The sequence below is a fragment of the Calonectris borealis genome, chromosome 3 (genome assembly GCF_964195595.1).
Source record: "Calonectris borealis chromosome 3, bCalBor7.hap1.2, whole genome shotgun sequence".
Classification (NCBI taxonomy): Eukaryota; Metazoa; Chordata; class Aves; order Procellariiformes; family Procellariidae; genus Calonectris; species Calonectris borealis.
Window position 1 is genome coordinate 4,325,404 of NC_134314.1, and position 19,518 is coordinate 4,344,921.

Here is a 19,518-nt window from a genome sequence, read left to right on the forward strand (position 1 = left end):
GCCGGGAGTGGAAGATAAGGGCATTTGTAGGATGAGATTTATTTGATGTGGTTTAGACGCATACTTTATGGTGAGCTAAATTGTATACTTTCTGCAGCTGGCCCCGGGCATGCTGCATGATTGGCCGAGTATTGGGTTACAGTTTCATAGCATGTGCAGAAAACAGTTTCTGACTTTCTTTTCTGCAGCCTACAGCTCCAGTAATCTCATCTGTAAGTTCTGAAAAGCTGATTAAGGTGGCCTTTAGAAGTTAGCTTTTGTCAGCTGCTGCTTGGAAGGCACCTCATGCAATGCCAAGCCATGCTTTGAAATCCGAGGTGGACCTGAAAGAGCTGTAGCGATTCTCGGTCGGAGTGAGCAACAGCACAAAACGGGTCCAGAAGGGAAAAGCGGTGACCTTTCCGAACAGGCAGGAGGGAGCTGTCACGTGGAGACTCTCAGCTGTCTGAGGGGAAGTGGGAATCCACAGCACAAAAGCGGATTTAAATAAGCATTTTGTTCCAAAGAGCTTTGTTCTCTACTGTGTGCATGATAGCTGCCTTTCGTATGTGCTGAATGGCAATACCTGGCAGGTGTCATTTGGGATGAGAAGGTCCCTGCCACGTTTACCTTCATGGAGAGACGAGCAATGTGACTCTAAGTGGAGCACAAGTGTCGTAACTCTATTGCTATGCCAACTGCTAGTTTTCCTTTTTCATTGGACCTGTCTGGTAAGATGACAGGTTGTGTAAGGTGGGTTTAGATAGTATCTCAGTCCTAAAACCATTCTCCCAACCTTTTGTTAAAAAATGCAAAGCTGCTCTCAGCAGATTTGTGTACAAACTCCTGCTATCTCCATAGCTATGTGGGAGCTAAACTCACCGCTCCATTTCAAGTAAACCCAGAATCAGAGTTTTGTGAGTTTTTCCCCCCTCACTTTAATACTTAGCTATTCCAGCTGTGAGGCACTTTTATTTAAAGATTTATTAACACTTTTATAGCAGCCATGCATGACTTGCTTACATTCAGACTAGCAAGCGTGAGTTTATCGTGGTCCATGGCAGGGCTCTTGGATCTTCTTGCAATGCAAATAACAATTTAAACTGGCAGTCTTCGTTGCTTGAAGGCAAGACCCCTTTCGACTCTGTAAGAGAAATCTAGAGTGGTTATCACTCCAGGCTTTAGAGAGCTTTAGCTCTAGCAAGCCTTGCTGTACTGTATTAAAAGTTGAGAGATCAACAGGAGAAGCTGGGTTTGGTTCTCCGAAGTTCTTTCTCATGCGAGTTTCATTTCAACATCCAGCAGTTGTGAGGTTGAGTTTGGTGGTAGCTTAAAGGGCAGGGAGAGGTTTGGAAGGGAAAAACGTTAAAGCGAGGTGAAATTAGTTGGCTTTAGTGAGAAGGGAAGGGGGAGATTGAGTGAAGCAAGGGTGAAGATTAGAGCATCCTTTCTGAAGTAAGATGTCTTAAAGTCAACTCAGCTAAGAATTTTATTGCTGGTCTTGTTCTTCAGCTTCTGGGGGAAGATCACGAGGGGAAGGCTCTAAGGAAGTCATGGTAGTTTATCTTGTCTTCTCCACAAGAACATAGGTCAATCAGCTGTGGGGGGAAAAAAACAACAAACAACATAAAGAGTTGGAAGAAGCTGCAAATTTGTTTTTTTAGGGGAAAGTGCCCAGAGGTACTCCTTGTGTGACAGAGCAGATGATCTTACTCCCCTGTGTGGAAGAGCCTACCACCTTAGTAGTCCTGAATCACAGGTAACCTTGAATGCTTATAGATGACACTAATCTATGCAAGGAGAAGAGTTAAGAGTGTTTGAGTTTAATCCTGATTGCCTTCTAATTATCACCACAGTGGCAATAGATCCACAAAAAAATAAAGTGTGGCCACAGACTGACATAGGCCACAGCAAATCTTTCAGAAACCCCATAGAAATCCCTGCCAAAAGTGGGATGGGGGCAGCATATCTGAACAGTTACTGTTCACTGGTGTCGCTTTGGTGTGCGCACATGGCATAAAGTGGAGACACAGATAATTGAGCTCAGCAACAGTCCTACTAATGAAGCCAGTTCTGGTATCCGTGCCTGACCCTGCATTGTGTTACAGAGCTATAGCCTTTGTGTGCTTAAGGGGAAGAAAGAGGGCTTTTGTTTCTTTAATTGCATAACTAATCTCCTTCTGACACCCAGGGAGATGGAAAAGGTCTAATATCAGAGTTCCTTGAAAGGATTCTTCTTCCCCTTGTCGCCTGGAGAGAGATTTACTAGGGTTGCTCTTGTGTGACTGACAGCTGTGCTCCTCTCCAATCCAGACAGTAGTTAACTATCTGCCATATGTTTAATTTATAGCACCGCCACACTTCTGAGGACTCTGGGCACGCTCTTATTAAGATTTCAAGAGAGAAGAGGGATGCTCTTGGGCATGTCACTTCATCTCCCATTCTCGGAGTGGAAGCAGGAAGGACTGTCACCACATTGTAAATTCCTCAGGGCAGAGTGGTCTCCGACGAACTCTAGTACAGCAAAGCCCTGGGTGCCGGTCAAAGGCCTTTATTCAGTGCAGATTCAGAGACATAAATACCCTGCCTGTGCATCTTTCTAACCACGGCTGTGATGCTCGCGGTTGGCTGGTTTAGAAAATGGTTTTTTTTTAGCAAGGGAAATACTCCCTCTGGTTTCTAGATTTCTTTAAACTCTGAGTCTGCCTTTATTGGCCACTAATCTACTGCATATCACATTATGCTAAGAAAGCATCCTTGCCAGTCATATTCCTGAAAGGATCCTCCATCCCTGCTGTATGAATCTTTCTCTTCAGTTTCCCTCACATTTTCTGTTATGCAGACTGTGATCTCCATGTGCTGTTGCTCATAGTGCCCAGCAAGCCTATGTTTTAGTTGTGTTAACCAAGTGGTTATGGCTCTAATTTCTTTTTGGTACAATACTTAGTTCTCAAATCTTCAATTCAGTTGCTGTTAAATCTAGAATGCATCTAAGCTTTCCTCAGGCTTATTCCCTAAGCACCTCAGTGTCATCTCTACTCAAGCCCAGCTGTGCTTAAGTCGTGACAGACACTCAACAGCTGTCTGAGTAGCCTATGCCTGATCTCTATCATGACATACAACCTCTTCTGCTCATCTCTGAGACCTGAGCCAGCAGGCATTTTCAGGCTTCACATAACAGTGCAGCCACACACTAGGCTGCTCATCTGGGGGGCAACCTGGGTAACATTTCTTCCCTTTATTTAGAGGACAGCAATTATTATCTCCTCCTTTAAGAGACAGGCTCAGTCCAACAGCTCAGAGGCCCTTCTGAATTGGACTCTCTTGCCCTTTTCTTGAAGCTGTTCCCCTTTGTAGGGTAGAGCAGCTGTTGGTCTTGCCTGGCCAGGGTTGGTTTGTAGAAGAGCTCTTTTGAAGAGCTATAGCAGAGGAATTCAATATGCACAGCATTACGTCCTTCTAACCTTGTTAACCAGAAAGGTGTTGGTCGGCACACTCAAGCTGTCACAAAGGGCTAAAAATTTTGCTTTGTCCAGGATGCCAGAGCCATCCTTGTCGCACTGAAGAAATGCCTCCCGAATGTTCTTGTTGTTCAAGTACTTATGGAGCTTCAGCTCTTCCTGAACCTGCACAATTAATTCATCCAGTTCCTGCTTGCTGGTCCCAAGCATGGGGATGTCACTGTAGAAGAAAGGAAGAATGGGACTTCATGTAAAAGCTACTTCTGGCAGCCTTACTGTGACACTTGTGTGCTGGCTGCCCACCATGGCTGGCCAGACTGTATTTCTGAATAGACAGCAGGCTTCTGGAGTTCTTGGTTTTTATCACAAGCTCATCTCAGCTTGGACTTGGAGATGAAGCTCAGTCTTGATCTTAGAGCATTCGGTAAACTATTCTTTTGCAGGATATTTCCCCCATGCACCTTTTGTATGCAAGTGCTCTGGGACAAGGAGTGTTTCCTTGTGTGCTTCGTACAGTCCCAGGAACTGTATGCAACTCTAGTTTCAACCAGGGCCCCTGAACTGCCGTGATACTGACTCCAAAGTGTGTTGTGAGATAATAGGGTTGTTACTGGGTCACCCAAAATGGGTCCAGACAGCTAAAAAAGAGGATGTGGTCTAGGCTCTGATGGGCTGATAAGCACAGCCAGAGCAAATGAAAAAAAAGACTCCACCAACTCTCCACTGAGCCTGCACCCATCTAGTAGCCCATGCAGATACTGTTAGCAGCATCTGTTACAGTTAACGGCTGTCTTTTGGGAAAAGATGACTGTGTCCATTTAGCTGAAAGTATCTCTGCTGCTGAGCCAGAGCTGTCCCGCAAGGTTTTTGGGTCAGCAGCAGCCACAACATTATATTGTACACTCTTGGCCCCCTCTGTATGTGTCCAGACAGGCTCTTGGAGCTGAATAAGCAGCAGAGCAGCCATTAGACAGCAGGCTGGAGCCCATGGAGGCTGCTGGAAATGCTCTTAGCTGTGAACCCTGAGTCTAATTTAGCTCCACTACTCCATCCTTTGAAGCCTACCTTTTGGCAGTCTCCTTTACCACCTGCCGTGGGCGAAAGTGGTCCCTCAGGGACTGCAGTGTTGCCGCGGGGAAACTCTCTGCATTGCTCTCCATATAATTAAGCACGTATTCATCAGCGTCAGTGATAACAAACCTGTGGCCAAACACTGGAGAAGAGGCATTAAAGAAAGCAGTGTTACTTGCCTTTCAGCATGGGTAAGTCACTTCATCATCCAGGAGAGAGCATTTTCTCTCTTGTGGCTGGGCTCAGGTTTGAGCGAGCTCTGCTATTTGTTTCAGTCCTTGATGTGAGAATAGTTTCACTGACTCAACGGGAGTTTCGCTGCAAGAAAAGCAGCTGCTGAGAGCAAAGGCCCCGTACTTGTAGGGGCAAAGGCCCCTACAACAACTCCCCCCATTAGCACTGGTGTGCTTCTAATATTTCAGTATTACATTTATTTTCCTTACAGGGTAGATTTTCCTTACAGGATAGGCCTTTGCTACTGGAAGTCATGTGGCATAGCTTTAACCCTGTGAGTCCTGGCAAGTCCCAAAATGTAAACTGAACACATACTATGGAGAACGTAGCTCTTTTCCTAATTACGTCAAAGGTCCAAACATTGACAGTAAGAGACTTATATCAATGTACACCAGCTGGTGATCTGGAAACTCAAACATGACGACAGCCAAGAAGGAACAGATCTTCCAAGCGAAGGAAGGTATATGCACTATCCGTGCAATAAATCACATATCAGAGCAGGCACTGAAGACCAAAGCTCGAAGAGTATTATCAATCCAGACTGGATTTTACCTTCAATTGTAGAACCAATGGTGAGGTCAGAGGGCTCATAGTAGGTGGCATTCTCTGTAGTAGAGCCTGGTTTGGCGACTCTGGTCTTTCCTAAGTATCTGCCTCCGATGATGCCAGAGTTACGGACTGGGGGTTCATAGATGCTGATCATGTCATTGGAGAGGAAATAAGAGAGGATGAAACGACGCTTTCTGTCCTCGGGGTTTGGTGATTCCTAGAGGAAAGGTAGTGGCTTTGGAAAAGAACATTTGAACCAGGTTTTTCTTTCCTGGGGTGCTTAGGAGTACCTAGTAACCCGCACATAAGCACCCAGAGTTCATAGCTTTTTTTTATAGCTGACTAAACAAAGCACTTGATGTAGGCCAAAAGCTACAGATATGCTGACACAGCGTAACAAAGCCCCAGACAGCATTAAGTATCTGAATTTCAAAGGTTACTTGCTGTAGCCAGGCTAACAAACAGAATCTGGGCTGCAGTGACCAAGTATATTCAGTGTTTCCACAGACTGAGTAATCCAAGAGAAAGGAATATCCTATATGGAATGATTCATCACAGAGAGCGCCTGGCTGTAAAATTCAGTATAGAAGTTATATTTTTCATTATAATGAGTGCCTGAGAGAGGCTGGTGCTGCTTCCAGCTCTTAGTCACAGGAAGACACTCCCCTGACACATCAGTAGGCTTACTCGCTTAGTTTAAAATTAAGTGGATCTGAACTCGTCAGCTGTGACCTTTAGGAACTCCTGCACAATAGGGAAAAGAAATCAGCCCTTATTCACCCTGAGTGTTCGGAGAGGGCAGGCACCAGGCAGCACAGGAAATGCCATTGCTACTGCTGGATGTGCCAGAGGCTCCTTGCATAAACCAACTGTAAAGCTGGCACAAAGGCCAGAGCCCGAATGCCGTTGTCGTGGGTGGAAAGCACCGTCCCCGTGGACTCCTCAGCTTCTGCGCTGGCACTTGGCTGCTCTGCCAGCACAGCCCCTGGCTGGTTGCTGCGGCCAGGACTAGCCTGGAGAAGGACAGGTGCTGGGAGCCAGCAGCGGAGAGACAGCAAACTCACGCTTGTGGCAGCGGTTGAAGGCAGGCAGAGGCACAGCGCCCAGTTGCAATGCTGTTTCAGTTAGGGCCATCTGTCACGTGCTGATGTCAGTGGGAGTTTTTCCATAAATGGCTGTGGTTTTGTAGCATGTCTGTTTTGTACTTTCTGGCCTTGTTTTTTTCTACCTTTGCGTGCTACTAATTGTCACAGCGAGTACACAATAACCCAACGGCATCCCCTGAGGGGCACTCGTGTTGGCTTGGGGAACTCTCTTCTCCCACCAGCACAGAGGAGAATTTGCTAACAGCCTTGTCTGAGCAGGCTGTTCCTCCCGTCCTTCTGACTCTACAACATAAGCTGGCACTATACCGTCAAGGAAAGCACTTACCAGGGACACCTGGTATCGCAGCACCTTGTGGTCATTCTCTAGAATCTTAATTACATCTTTCCGGGGAGGCTTTGGAAGCAGAGAAAAGCAGTTCTGAAGAGAGTCTTCGAGGATGCCAAAACCATTATAGGGAGGAATTACCTGCATCCAGAGGACATATCAAGCATAAACAGCTGAAACTAAGAACACGACAATGTTTGCAAGACGGCTTATCAGAAACCACCTGTTTGGAAAGAAATTTTCTGTCACCAGGTAGCAATAGCTGTGACATCCTGCCCAGTAGAGATGCTACTAGCCCGGCCATGTGTTGGACCCCTTACTTATAGAAAATATTTAAGAGAATTAAGAAAATCTGAAATTCAGAAAGCCAGGTAATTTCTATGAATAAAGAGACTATGGCTATACTAATAACTAAACCTTCCTGTGCACAGGAATTCAATCATCTATTTGGTTACACTGTTAACCTAATCCCCATCATGTTTGTGCTCTAGGCCAGCTAGCACTCCAAACCATTCCTAGGCTCAGTTTGGGAGGTAACAAGGGCTGTGACCATCCCCAGCAGGCAGTTTGGACTTGGCAGCCCTGTTTTGGAGGGTGAGGGAGAGTTTAGTAGTATGAGTGCAGTCAGACTGTGCCAGCTGGCTTCCCAGCCAAAAACAAAGCCTGACACTGTTTCCTTTTCTAGTATAGACATAACCAGAGTTCTTTCTATCGCTATTAGCAAGTGCTTTGTCCTTTACAGTATTAGAAATCAACATTTTCAGAGGACTTCCATTTTTATATTGATTATGACCATTCTTGCCTTGTCTTTTTCAAGTTACTTGCTCTTTTCTTTAAGCTGAACTTGTTTACTATAGGTTCTTACTAAGCCGAACCTATACTTTACTATAAGAGCTTATACCAACTGTTTCTTTCACTCCCTTCCTTTGAAAAATTGTTTGCAGTACCTGTGGAACTTCCTCAAGTGGTTTCTTCTTTATTTCCACTGGCTGGAAGTCTGTGATGCCAAATTTGTCACGGTAGAAATTTCGTGTGAACTCATCACAATCATAGATGAAGAAGGTGCGTCCAAGGAGGGTGGTAGATTTGCCGACAGCAAAATCTTTAGCTGTGTACCACTCAAGTACCTCCTGATCAGAGATCTCCAGCACACAGCTTGGGAAGGTCTCTAGGGACAAGGGAGCAAAAGGAAAAATACATCAATCAGATAGATGTTAACATTTCCTAGTGAAAAGGGATACAAAAGCAAGCTGTTTACCTAACTCCAGGGAGCTGTTGGTACTGCTGTCCTGCCACTGTTTCCCAAAAGATAAAGAATTTAGTGATCATTGGGACTGTATAGTCTGGAGAAGAGGAGGCTGAGGGGAGACCTCATCGCGATCTACAACTACCTGAAGGGAGGTTGTAGCGAGGTGGGGGTCGGTCTCTTCTCCCAAGTAACAAGCGATAGGACGAGAGGAAATGGTTTCAAGTTGCACCAGGGGAGGTTTAGATTGGACATTAGGAGAAATTTCTTTACTGCAAGAGTGGTCAGGCCTTGGAACAGGCTGCCCAGGGAAGTGGTGGAGTCACCATCCCTGGAGGTATTTAAAAGATGTGTAGATGTGGTGCTTAGGGACATGGTGTAGTGGGCATGGTGGTGTTGGGTTGACGGTTGGACTTGATGATCTTAGAAGTCTTTTCCAACCTTAACGATTCTATGATTCTATGATTTAAAGAACTTTTCTTTGGCCAAAAAATGATGACACTTGGAGTGTTCTCAGCAAAAATTCTCCAGACTCAGTGTACCTCTGACATAAGCACCACATATGTGTCTACCCACTAAGGCACTTTAGCACAGACAGATGTGCTGGCCAATCTAAACTTACTTTTCTTGTCCACAAAGGTTTTGGGCAAGCGTTGGCGTTTTATCAGTATTGGGAATGGGTCTCTACCATCATTTTTCTTGTAGACTTCTCGAACCTCCACTGTGTCATCTGCCAAGTAGTAATGGATGATGTAAGGCCGATTCTCACCAAACATGTTGTCAGTGTCATCCCACGTGGCGTAGAAGCGAAGGACCTGGGGTAGAGAAAAAAGAGCCAGAGAAGACAACCATGGATTAGAATTACTAATGCTTTGTCCAAATGAAGTGGATTGAAATGGGTTGGGTGAGTGGAGGCATCTCAGCAATCTTCTCTGCCAGGTACAGAAGAACCAAGCCCTTGTACTGTGGGTACTGGGATGAACGGGCTGCTGAGGCAGCAGTGGGAAGGGCAGCAGGGGCCTGGAGAGCTGGACAGGCCTGGCTTACCCTGACAGCAGCAAGTGAGAGAGAACAGTTTATGGTAAGACAAGAAATCTAGTTTAGGAAGCATGAGAGTGGGGGAAAGTGATTAAAAAGCAGCAGAAAATAATTGCCCAGGCATGAGTAGGGAAGTAGTCCTAAGGGAAGTGATTTTTGTAATTAAACTTAACACAGAAAGACAGAATTTGTTTTGACTTTTAAACCTCTTAGAGGTTTCATGGCCAAATCTTTACTACCCTCACGCTGAGGAAGGCAGAGGGGAAGGCACTCGGCAGTCCTCAGGAGGCTGCATTGACTGCAGACCCTGTCTTATTTCTGCCTATATCATCTTTTGGATGGAAATATCATCTTTTAATTCCACAGAAATCAAACTTCACCCACTGCAATGCTCAAGAGTTGCCCAAGGTACAGCTCCTAAACAAGCAGCCCAATAGCCATTGCAGGCAGAGTTGGCCCAGCGCAGACAATAAAGCTAAACGAGCAGTAAAATGGCAGGCATGGCCCAGCTTGCATCCACACAGAAAACTGTCTGCTCCCCTCAAAACAGGGTGACCATATCCAAAACGACAACTGGATATGATCCTGGCCTGTGCTAACACCTAGCTGATGGCCAGGAACCGTTTGATTTATAGCTGGCCAAGGACAAAATGCAGAACTCAAGTTGTGTCCTGGCCCTGTTATATTTTCTAGTATAGATATAGTCTATAGGGTTTCTTACATAGTTGCTAGATGAAAAGAAGATCCAGAGGAGCAGGGAGGAGAGTGTTAGTCAACTGTGTGCACAGGGAGAATTCAGTCAGAGCAAGTAGCACTTGTGTTTGTCTGAAATTGTCCACCCTGGCACCTGGCATCGATGTTTTGGGGGAAGAGAGGAGCGGATGCAGCACGCCCATTCGTATTAGAACTGCATCTGGCCCTATCTGCTAACTTCCCGAGGCAGGTGGCTTATCTCACTCCAACAGAAAGCAAGAAAGAGATGGAGGATCTAGAGCATAGGCTCTGCAATCCAAAGAGAAGCTGTTCACAAGGCACAAAGCCCAGTTAAAAGATAAAATATTTTATTTCTTACTAAAGCCAGGAAAGGAGCAAAACTGGAGTCTGTTCAGTGGACTGAGATTTTTTAGAATGAATAAGGTTGTAGACACTCACAAAACTCGGGTTTCAATAACACATATAGTCTGTTCTGTGGGTAATCATTACCAGCTCTCTCACCTGCTTGTCGTAAGTCAGAAACTGTTTGAGTTGGTCGAAATCTGATGGTGTGATGTACTTGCGCATAGGCATCCGACGTAGTTCTGTGTAAGGATCAAAAATCATTTTCTCTGGAGGGTTCAGTTCAATTCCTTGGCTCTCCAGGAACACCTAGAAAGGTCATCTAAGGTATTAATGCTGCTGTGAGTTCTGAAGGTAAGAGGTAACTAGAGATTACAGATGGGCTGAGATGAGTGTTGTCAGAACACTGCAAGTTCATTCCTCACAGACCACCAGGCTGATTTTACTTGAGCACAGTTTTCCTTGGCCTTAAGGCTTTAAATGGAGGATAACTGTCAGTTGGTCTCTTTTATGTAAACAAACAAAATTAAATTAGTGCATAATCATGGACGTAGTCAGTCGGAATTTGCAAGAGACCTAGGGCTCCCCAATGTGTCAGACAGTGGAAGTTAGTGTTACCAACACCAGGCCCACTAAGGCCCTTGGGGCCACGAGGATATGTGCCAGAGTGGCAGCTTCAGTCCATCTTTCAGGAGGCATATTTTTGCCACAGAAAAAGGACAATCTGTTTGTTTATAAAGAGATTTTTTGCTTACCTTGGATGCATCAACAAACTCTAGGGTATTACTTGTGTACTCACATCAGTCACCCAAAACAACCTCTGAAGCCCATGGACTTCTTCCCTTTTTGGCCTTGGGAAGTGGCCCATGAAAACATTCAGTCCAGGAAGCACCTATGCAAACATCTCCAACAGGCATGTGAGATCACTCTGAAGACTCACAAAACAGGTTCACACTTTTAGACCCACTATTTTCTGGTCTGGAGGATGCTAGTTAATGATAGACTAGCGGCCTTGAGATGTAGACCCACGTAGCTCATTGCATGTTTTACATCAACCAACCAACCTTTACGTGAGAACCAGCTCTTCATATGATGTGAACTGACTTTAACAGTCATCCAGTTCCAGCAGAGCTGGCCCCACATGTTTTCGACAGCCACATATATACTAATATATTATTCATGCTTGGGAACATTCCTGGGCACTGAGGCCAACTGGCAAGCAACAGCCTGCATCTAAACCCTCTCAGCCTCCACGACACGTTGGCTGCACCTAACTCAGCTACTGGGAATGGTCCCTGGAGCATTCTAACTCCTGCACTGCTTGGAAGAATAGTAGTTGACCAGGGCTGAGATTATACTGGGGACAATCTAACAGGATACCATTATATTGGTATTTGTTATTATTTGTTATTGGATTGTTATTATTTCATTTACTGGTACAGAAATAGCCAGAAATAGAAAGCAGGCAATGAATAAGCTCTCTTAGAAAGGTCAGTTCATACCATGATTCTCAACCCACGGATCATGACTACTCTCCTGGCTTGGCTGTAGATGGGTGCAGAGTTACTAACCGCATTCCCTTCCCCTATTCTTAACAGAGGAGTATTAAGTCAGAAAAGAGTTAGGATCAGTAATTTCCCTCTCACATACGCACAATGTTTCATCTGGACTCGAAGCAGTTAAACTGTTGTACACCCAGAAATGAACTTAGAATTTGTATTGTAAGGAGAAGTCCTGAGGACAAAGGATGGACTCCCAGCAGCCCTGGGGCAAAAATACTGAGCAATTAATATGCCCTCAGCAAACCTCATATCTTGAACTCCCCATTAATCTGAATAAAGAAGTCTTCACAAAAAGCAAAATGAAAGATTGCAAGCAACCTTATTCTGAAAGCTACAGATGCACACTACTGGGCTCTAACAGGTCTGGCCACCTGTAATTCCCGGGATTCTCTGTGTCAGTGTTCTCAGTACAAGCAACACACCTGTGTGAATGGGTCACAGTCGACTATGCGGTACGTCCTGCCGTACATGGTGATGTTCATACCCCGATTCAGATCTTTCCAGTGGTAATGATCCCCATGGTCATTCTTGGGCACCCGGTGGCGTCTGATAAGTTTGCCTTGAGGAAGACCAGAGTTCTGCACAACAGGCTCTATGACGGACATGCTGTCATCTTCCAAATAGTAATAGATACCCACTTGGCGGATCCGGTAATGCTCTTCTGCGGAAAGAGGAACATCTTCCTGGAAATAGGCATCAAACTTCAAAATCTGCCAAAGGGGCAATATTCCAAAGGGAGAAAGAGAGAAACAATTCGAACACCACGATTAGTCTAGTAAGACAAATAATTTATTTGTAATGTGCTTTGGCAGTGCAAAGTTACTGGATTGTAATCTATAAAATCATCAAAGCCAACTGTAGCCTAATCTGTGACTGAAAGGCAGGGCTTTTATCAAGACCTGCCTTTTACGAATTTGGTACGCTTGAGACAGGTGTAAAAAATACAGCCTTTTCCCTACTCCTCCTTGATCACCCGCTATTTCATCTGCTGCTAAGTGCTTGGTTACTGCCAGTAATCTAGTCTTCTGACATACATGACTTTCTTTACTATTGTCAGCTTTGCAGACCAATCAGGCCTTGCATACCCAGCCTACATCAGCACACAGGCGTAGGTAATTAAGTGATGATAAAGCCAGCAAGTTCCTACAAGCCAGTAAAAGTGCTTCAAAAGGGACCATGACTTCCCCCGGCAGCACTGGGGCCCCCGCTGCTACTCTGGCTTGAATGAAGGGGCAGAGAAGTATCTGACAGATTAAACGGCAACATCTACATTATTCTGAAGGAATAGCTTCAGTAATTAACACAGAACATCTGTTCCCCAGACTGTCTCACAGATGGGCTGAAGGTTGGCTGCAGACTGCCTTTCCAGGCCTGCCTGGCAGCTTGCAAACCCCTGCACGCGCTCAGGTCTGCTGAGCCTTGCATGCTCTGCAGCAACTGCTCTGTCCGTGGCTGCGGCTGCACTTGCCAGCTTGCAGTCAGTGCCACTGGCACGTTTAAAATCAAGGGTCAGCTCAGGACTGCTCCAAGCAGACACAGAGCCACCTCCTCATCCGATACGATCACCAAGACGTGACGCAGGACGTACTAATGGAGCAGTACAGGCTGTAACACGCTGTGGTGACAAACACAAGCATAGATAGACCACAGTTAAACAGTCCAACAGGGTCCCCATTGCAGACTGTCTTTTACAGTTTAAGCTCAGTTACAATCTCAATATAGTTTTGGAAACACAGAAGGCCAGGCTGTGGTTTACAGGGCAATGGTTTCAAACTGAAGTTTTTCAGAGTTAATCAAACTTCTTTTCCAACGCCTGCTGGAAATGCTCTAGCGTAACTTGTGGGGAATGTCTTACATCGTTTACGTATTATAATCCTCCTCCCAAGCAAAGAAAGCCTCTTTCAGTCTGGGGTTCAGCTGTCTCTGACTAAGGGCTATGGCATCTGAAAACTGCTGTACACTGTCCCATGAACCCTGGAGCTGACTGTTTATGTCTCCGAACTTGGCCAGCGATATTCCTGGAATAATCTTCTTGATACCTTTTTGTCAAAAGCCACGTGTGCTGGAATGAAGCCTGAAGGTGGAGCCTGCTTGGCTTGCCCATAGGTCAGCGTGGGTCTCTTGTTGGCTAATTCGTCTAATTCAGCTTGAGAAAGCTGATTCACATATAGTCGCTCCCCGCCGATCCCCACTGTTGGCAGCCGGGAAAAGGCAAATCCATTTTTGTAGCCCAGTGTCTGGGACCGATGAAAAGATGTTTTCTGTGAAAGGAAATCCAGCTGTTAAAATACTACATGCACTTAGTAGATACAGCTACTGAAAGCACAGAAAAACAGTAAAAGAATGTAATATCCAGAATGCCCCCCCAGCATTTTATTATAACCTTCTGCAGCAGTTATTTACAATCAGATTTTACACTTAGATCAAGAAAGCTAAAAAAACAGTAAATGGCTGGAGGAACAACGCATCAGAGTGAACTCAAATCCTAGCACGCACAGACTTCCCAAGAGCTTAAATCACCTAATTTCCCTATTGCCACCATTCTCAGTGCCTAGAATGGGGTGACAGCACTTTATCTGCCCTAGTATTTCTCTCACAAACTTTTTGTTCCCTACTCTGTTAGGGCAGTACTGAGCACCATGGGACCTCACTCTGTTACTGCCTTACGGCGCTCCCTTGACTATTACACCTTGTGCACCCTCTGTGTTTTCTGTCACTATTTTGTTAACCCTCTCCTCGGGATGATATTCACAGGATTTTCTTCGCTGGGCTAAATCAAGGTGTGTCACGCTCACAGAACTGCAATTATGAAACGTACCAAAGCACATTAGCTGTTTCACCACCTCTCTCCAAAGTCCATGCAAGGGTCACACATTAAATAATCACAACCACAGTGACCCTCTAGCAGATTAATGAGAAGCCTTGTAAGACGAGAAGAATTCTATCTTTGTGAGCACTGTATAATGTTGGCTATAGGATTCAGCTGTTATTTTTTGCTTTGTTGGTTTAATCTTGGTTTTGAGCTTCTTGGAGCCTTTCACCTGTCCTTGCTATCTGCCTCACACCAGCTACTGAGCCGTTCTTCAAGCTAAATAATTATCCAGCCGGCACAGGAAGGTCCCTGCTTTGCTTAAGGACACACAACAAGAAAATGTCAGAGCTGTGAATAGGACCTGATCTCTGTCAGCCCAGTCCTGTTCTTCGCTACTGAAGATTAGGATCGGACCTGAGTGACACCAAGCTACTCGACTTGCTGTCGCCTCACCTGCAATCCTGAAAGCATTTGAAATAACACATGCCTGGCTGGTCCCACTGGGCTTTCAACACTTAATGCTCCAGAGAAAGCAGGAGAAATTGTGAGTCCCTGATAATAAAATCCCTGACTTTACCTTGACTTTTGCCAAGTAAAACAGAGTTGTACGCATTTCTAGCACTGAAGGAACAAGCTTCAGCTCCTTTTCCAGACCCAGGCTTGCAATCAGTCCAACCTCAGGCATGTGAACCACTTCTTCTCCACCCCCTCCCTCATCCCTCATGGTTAAGCCTCTAATCTTATTTATACCTTCAAGGCCCCACTTGAATTTCACATAATTGCCTGTTTTCTCTTTAAACTGGTACTACGGATCTTGCAATGCTGTGGACAGAGCAGTTAGGAAAACAGGTTCAGGTGAAAGCAAGAGAGCTTACTGCAGCCATGTTAACAGAATGTCTTACAAACTTTAGTCCTGCCACAGAACTGCCATTTCCTTCTGTTAAATAAATACCAAGGGAAAGCTGTAGGAAAAATATTCAAGGAAAACCGGGAAGTTTATCTTTAAATTGGGCAATATCAGTGTTTGTCAGAAGTGCACAGACTTTTAAGGGCCCACAGTTGCCTAAAGAAAATACCTCATAAATTCATAAGACTCCCAAAGTCGATAGGCTCACCCAAGTGAGCATGGATGCCAGATAACATCTCATGGTATCATATGACTAATGTAAATTTAAAAGGGAAAACCCAGAATGTAAACTAATCTCAGTTGCTGCCAGTCCATATCTGAAGAAATTTCACTGAATTAAGTCCTCCTTTTTGCCAAGTCTGTAACGCTTCATACAAACGCCATTCCCCCTCCCAGTGTCTCGGTTCCTCTGTCACATGAGCAATAAGCAATAACAGTACTATCTTATTTGAACACAGAGGTTTTCCTCAGCACTTCTCAGCATTCACTTGGAAAACAAGTATCACGATGCCCATTTTATAGACTGGAAAACTGAGGCAAAGTGAGTTGATAGCACTCACTAGGACTCATCCTGAGGAACGCTGCAAAGCCATTTCTGGAGTTCAGATCTCCTTAAACCATTACCAATACTCTAAAATAGAAGTTACTCTAAAATAACAATCCACTCTGCTAAGTCCTGTGAGTGTTTTTTATATACACACAGCACTGCTGAAGTCAGTAGAAGCATTCACATGACTAAAGCAGGCAGGATTTTACTGATAGAGGAAATAATATTTTGCTAGGGGCAGAAATTTGCATTGCTGATTTCCAGGACGTTATAAATTATATTGAGGAAATAATATTAAGCTGAGAATAATTCTGAGATAACCTGTATCACTGCATGATTAAGAGTACTCGTTATGAGTAAATGACTCCACTTACTGTTGAAGAACTCAGTCGTCACTGACTTAGAAAATAGTTTGACTGTTCATGCTGGAAGGCACCACTAAGACTGGTACAGTGACAATTTATCTTTGAGTAATCCTAATCTACACAGAAGCAGAATAAAGAAAAGAGAGGGTCCTATTTAGGAAAACAGAGAAAACTGGGTTCCCACAAAAGCATCCAGAATTTCAAAGCCCATCATGACACAGTCCTTCTCAAGAGCACATCATGTCAAGAGCACATCCGTCAAACAGGTATTAGTGACAATACCACCACTGGTCTAAGAAACGTAGGACAATATCTTCCTAAGGGAGCACTAGATCCCTTCAGTGTTGCTAAGATCCTCTAGAGGTTCCTCTCCAGTCTATCCGAGAAGCAGTCAAGAGTTATAGAAATTTTTCTCACAAGGATACCTAGGAAATACTGTAGTGTCCTCTAGAAATATCAGGAGCATTGTGGTGGCAGGAGATGGAAGGGAAGCTTTCCTCTTTTGGGCGAATTAACATTTCTATCGGAAGATCAAATAAGCATGAGGTCTGTGCCCCGGGCAAGTAAAGAGGCTCTGTGAACGATATGGGAAGAGCAGACTGGGCTGACCTGCAGCGGGGCTCACCATCACTTGAGAAGGTTTGCCAAAGGGTTGACTGGATTGGTAAGAGGTTCTGTTTTCTGTAGAGCACAATCTAGGGGACCTATCGGGAAGACATGGAAGTGCTTGTTCTGTACATGTCAGTTTTCAACGGGAATATCAAGGACAAGGAGTACTGTCCCAAGGTATGCCTCTTTTTTTTTTTCAGTACAGCATGTCCTATGACAAATGTTCATATGCAAGTAACACGAGGTTCCTTATCCTGCAATACCAGAGCATATTGGGGCCCTGTTCTCCTGATGACCAGGCAACTTGGATGTATTGGGAGGGAACAGGGGGAAGAAGGGGCCTCACTCAGAATATGGAGCCTTATGGAAATGGAGAAACCTGTTCTTAAAGATACTAAGCTCCAAGGAAATGTAAGGCATGCCCTGGTCTATCTGTTCTCTACAGAAGTCTGGGGGCATTGCTTCTGAGGGAAGCAGTCAGGGTATTGGTTTCTCAAACTGACATTAGTAGCACTGAGTTGAAGTTGGGCGATGGTGTCAAGACTCAAGATATTAGTTCCCCAGGGAGAAGGAAAGGCAGAGCTGTCAGCTGCTCTGAAACAGTACTGGAAGGAACTCAGCAGGTAACAGTTCTCACCTGCGGTACTGCTTCCTCAGGAGGGTATTGGGAGGATTTGGGGTTATCAGATCCTTAGTGCGTGGGCCATTGGGAATGGGGAAAAGGAGAGGTTGCTTCCTCATTGAGGTATCAATTCAAGTGCAGAGGATGAGGATGAGACTACTTCTTCCAAGGAACCTGGGAGCCGCTGAGAGGGTCTCACTTCCTTGGCAGGATCCTGGAGGCTGTGGTGGTATCAGTTCTGTGGAGGGATACTAGTTCTCTGAAGACTATCAGGTTCTCAGGTTCCAGACCATTCGTTCCCTATGGACTATCAAGGATTCAGTTCACGCAATACCGGGAGAGCATTTGTGGAAGTATCAGAGCTTTGGAGGAGGATATTGATTGCCCAGGAGATCGGTGACTTCAGGGTATACCTGTCCCTCTAAGGGTGGTGGGTGGGTCCAGGACATAACTGTACTGGGATGGTTTGCGGGATTAATTTCTAGTGGAGGACTGGTTGAGGTTTGGACGGTGTTGCTTCTCCTGGGTATATCAAGTCAGTAAAGGGGACATCAGGTGTGTTTTAAGGGTCCTGGTTCAGGGCAGTATCAGAATGAGTAGCAGGTTCATAACATATCCCTTTGGGAAAACTGAGATAGTTCAGAGAAACGGGAGTTTCCCTGGGGGAATCAGGTTTCAAGACTGTAAAGTGAATATGAGGATACTCCTTCCCTTGGGGTATCACATGAACTGGCGGGGGACCTATTGGGTGGGTTCAGGGGTACTGGATCTCCATAGGGTGAGTTTCCAGATAGTAGTTCTGCAGTTACAGAGAAAGCTTTTGGGGTCTCAAATGAAGCTGGGGGAACCTACCTCTCCAAAGCCTATCAATCAGGACAATTTCAGGGGTTATCAGATTGGTGCAAGATGCAATGGGTTCCCTGGGGACAAGATTAAGAGTACCAAGTCCCCTGGAGGGTGGGCTCATGGATACCTGGTCCCCTGGGAACAGACTTTCAATTACATTGGGAGAACTTAGGGAGTACCAGGTATGCCATGGGTGGGGCCAGGGGATACCAGGCAGGTTCAGAGAGTTCAGGTCTCCCAGAAGTGAGTTCAGCAGATATTTGTTGGCTTTGGGAAACACCAAGTCCCCTGGGGGAGAGTTCAGTGGGTATTAGGTCTGTTATGGAGCATCAAATGAGTTTACAGGGCATCAGGTCCCTTGGGCGTCACTTCACAGGGTACCAGGTCCCCTGAAGGGTGTCTGATGAGTTTGAGGAGTACCAGGCTCCCAGGACATGGGTTCACAGGACACCAAGTCCTCTCAGGGATATTAGGTGAATTTGGTAGGTACCAGGCCTCTTGGGGGAATTAGAGGGCGGTCTGAGGGAATAGGAGGTTCCCTCAGGGTGGGTTCAGGGGGTAACATGTCCCCTGAGGGAATATTAGGTGAGTTTAGGGGTACCAGGTCTCCCGGGGAGTTAGAGGAGGGTCTGAGGGAGTACCAGGTTCCCAGGAGGTGTCTTCAGGGGGTACCAGGTCCCCCGGGGGAGCCGGACAGGGTGCAGGACACTGACGAGTCCCCGAAGCAGGTGAGGGGGGCAGAGGCCCGGTTCTCAGGGAAGCTTTCTGGGGGACACCTGCTAGGCCAGGCCAGACCGGGCTTGGGGGTGTCCCAGGGGAACGGGGGCGACGGGTCCCCGGGAGGCAGGGTAAGCCGGACGGCTGCGCTCACCGTGAGGTCCCTGAAGGCGCAGCCCGGGAGGAAGGGCAGACCCGGCCCCGGCTCCGAGCTCATGGCGGCGGAGGCGCTTCCCCGGGCTCCGGCGACGCCGTCTCCACGGCAACCACCGGCCCGCCCAGTGCGCAGGCTCGCCGGGAGGCGCATGCGCACTGAGCCGGCCGCGTTCCGCGCCTGCGCGGTGAGCGACGGGGAGGGGTTGCCGTGGCAACGGGAGGGCGGGAGCGCGACCGGTGGAGCCTGCCCGGGCCGCGGGGCGGGGCCCGGAGCGGCCGGGCCGCCCCCGGCGCGCTGGGAAGGGGGGCC

The 19,518-nt window shown here is 46.3% G+C and overlaps 1 protein-coding gene across 1 annotated transcript; it reads right to left on the bottom strand.

Moving 5' to 3' along the window:
* Positions 1-881: 881 nt before the first annotated feature.
* On the bottom strand, positions 882-19,305 carry EFHC1 (EF-hand domain containing 1). Its single transcript, XM_075144856.1, has 11 exons — positions 19,207-19,305; positions 13,667-13,888; positions 12,050-12,337; positions 10,225-10,374; positions 8,594-8,786; positions 7,673-7,893; positions 6,726-6,866; positions 5,298-5,511; positions 4,506-4,653; positions 3,444-3,660; positions 882-1,577 (listed from the first exon to the last, which is right to left on the bottom strand). The coding sequence occupies exons 1-11, from the start codon at positions 19,267-19,269 to the stop codon at positions 1,506-1,508; spliced, it is 1,929 nt and encodes a 642-aa protein (XP_075000957.1). The 5' UTR covers positions 19,270-19,305; the 3' UTR covers positions 882-1,505.
* Positions 19,306-19,518: the final 213 nt, after the last annotated feature.

Excerpts from the sequence above, each read along its gene's own strand:
- EFHC1 (XM_075144856.1), bottom strand. The coding sequence starts at position 19,269 with ATGAGCTCGGAGCCGGGGCCGGGTCTGCCCTTCCTCCCGGGCTGCGCC. Across the intron at positions 4,654-5,297 it reads CATTGGTTCTACAATTGAAG|TGTTTGGCCACAGGTTTGTT; the intron begins GTAAAATCCAGT and ends CCTCTTCTCCAG. Across the intron at positions 1,578-3,443 it reads ACACCTTTCTGGTTAACAAG|CTGATTGACCTATGTTCTTG; the intron begins GTTAGAAGGACG and ends TTCCCCCCACAG.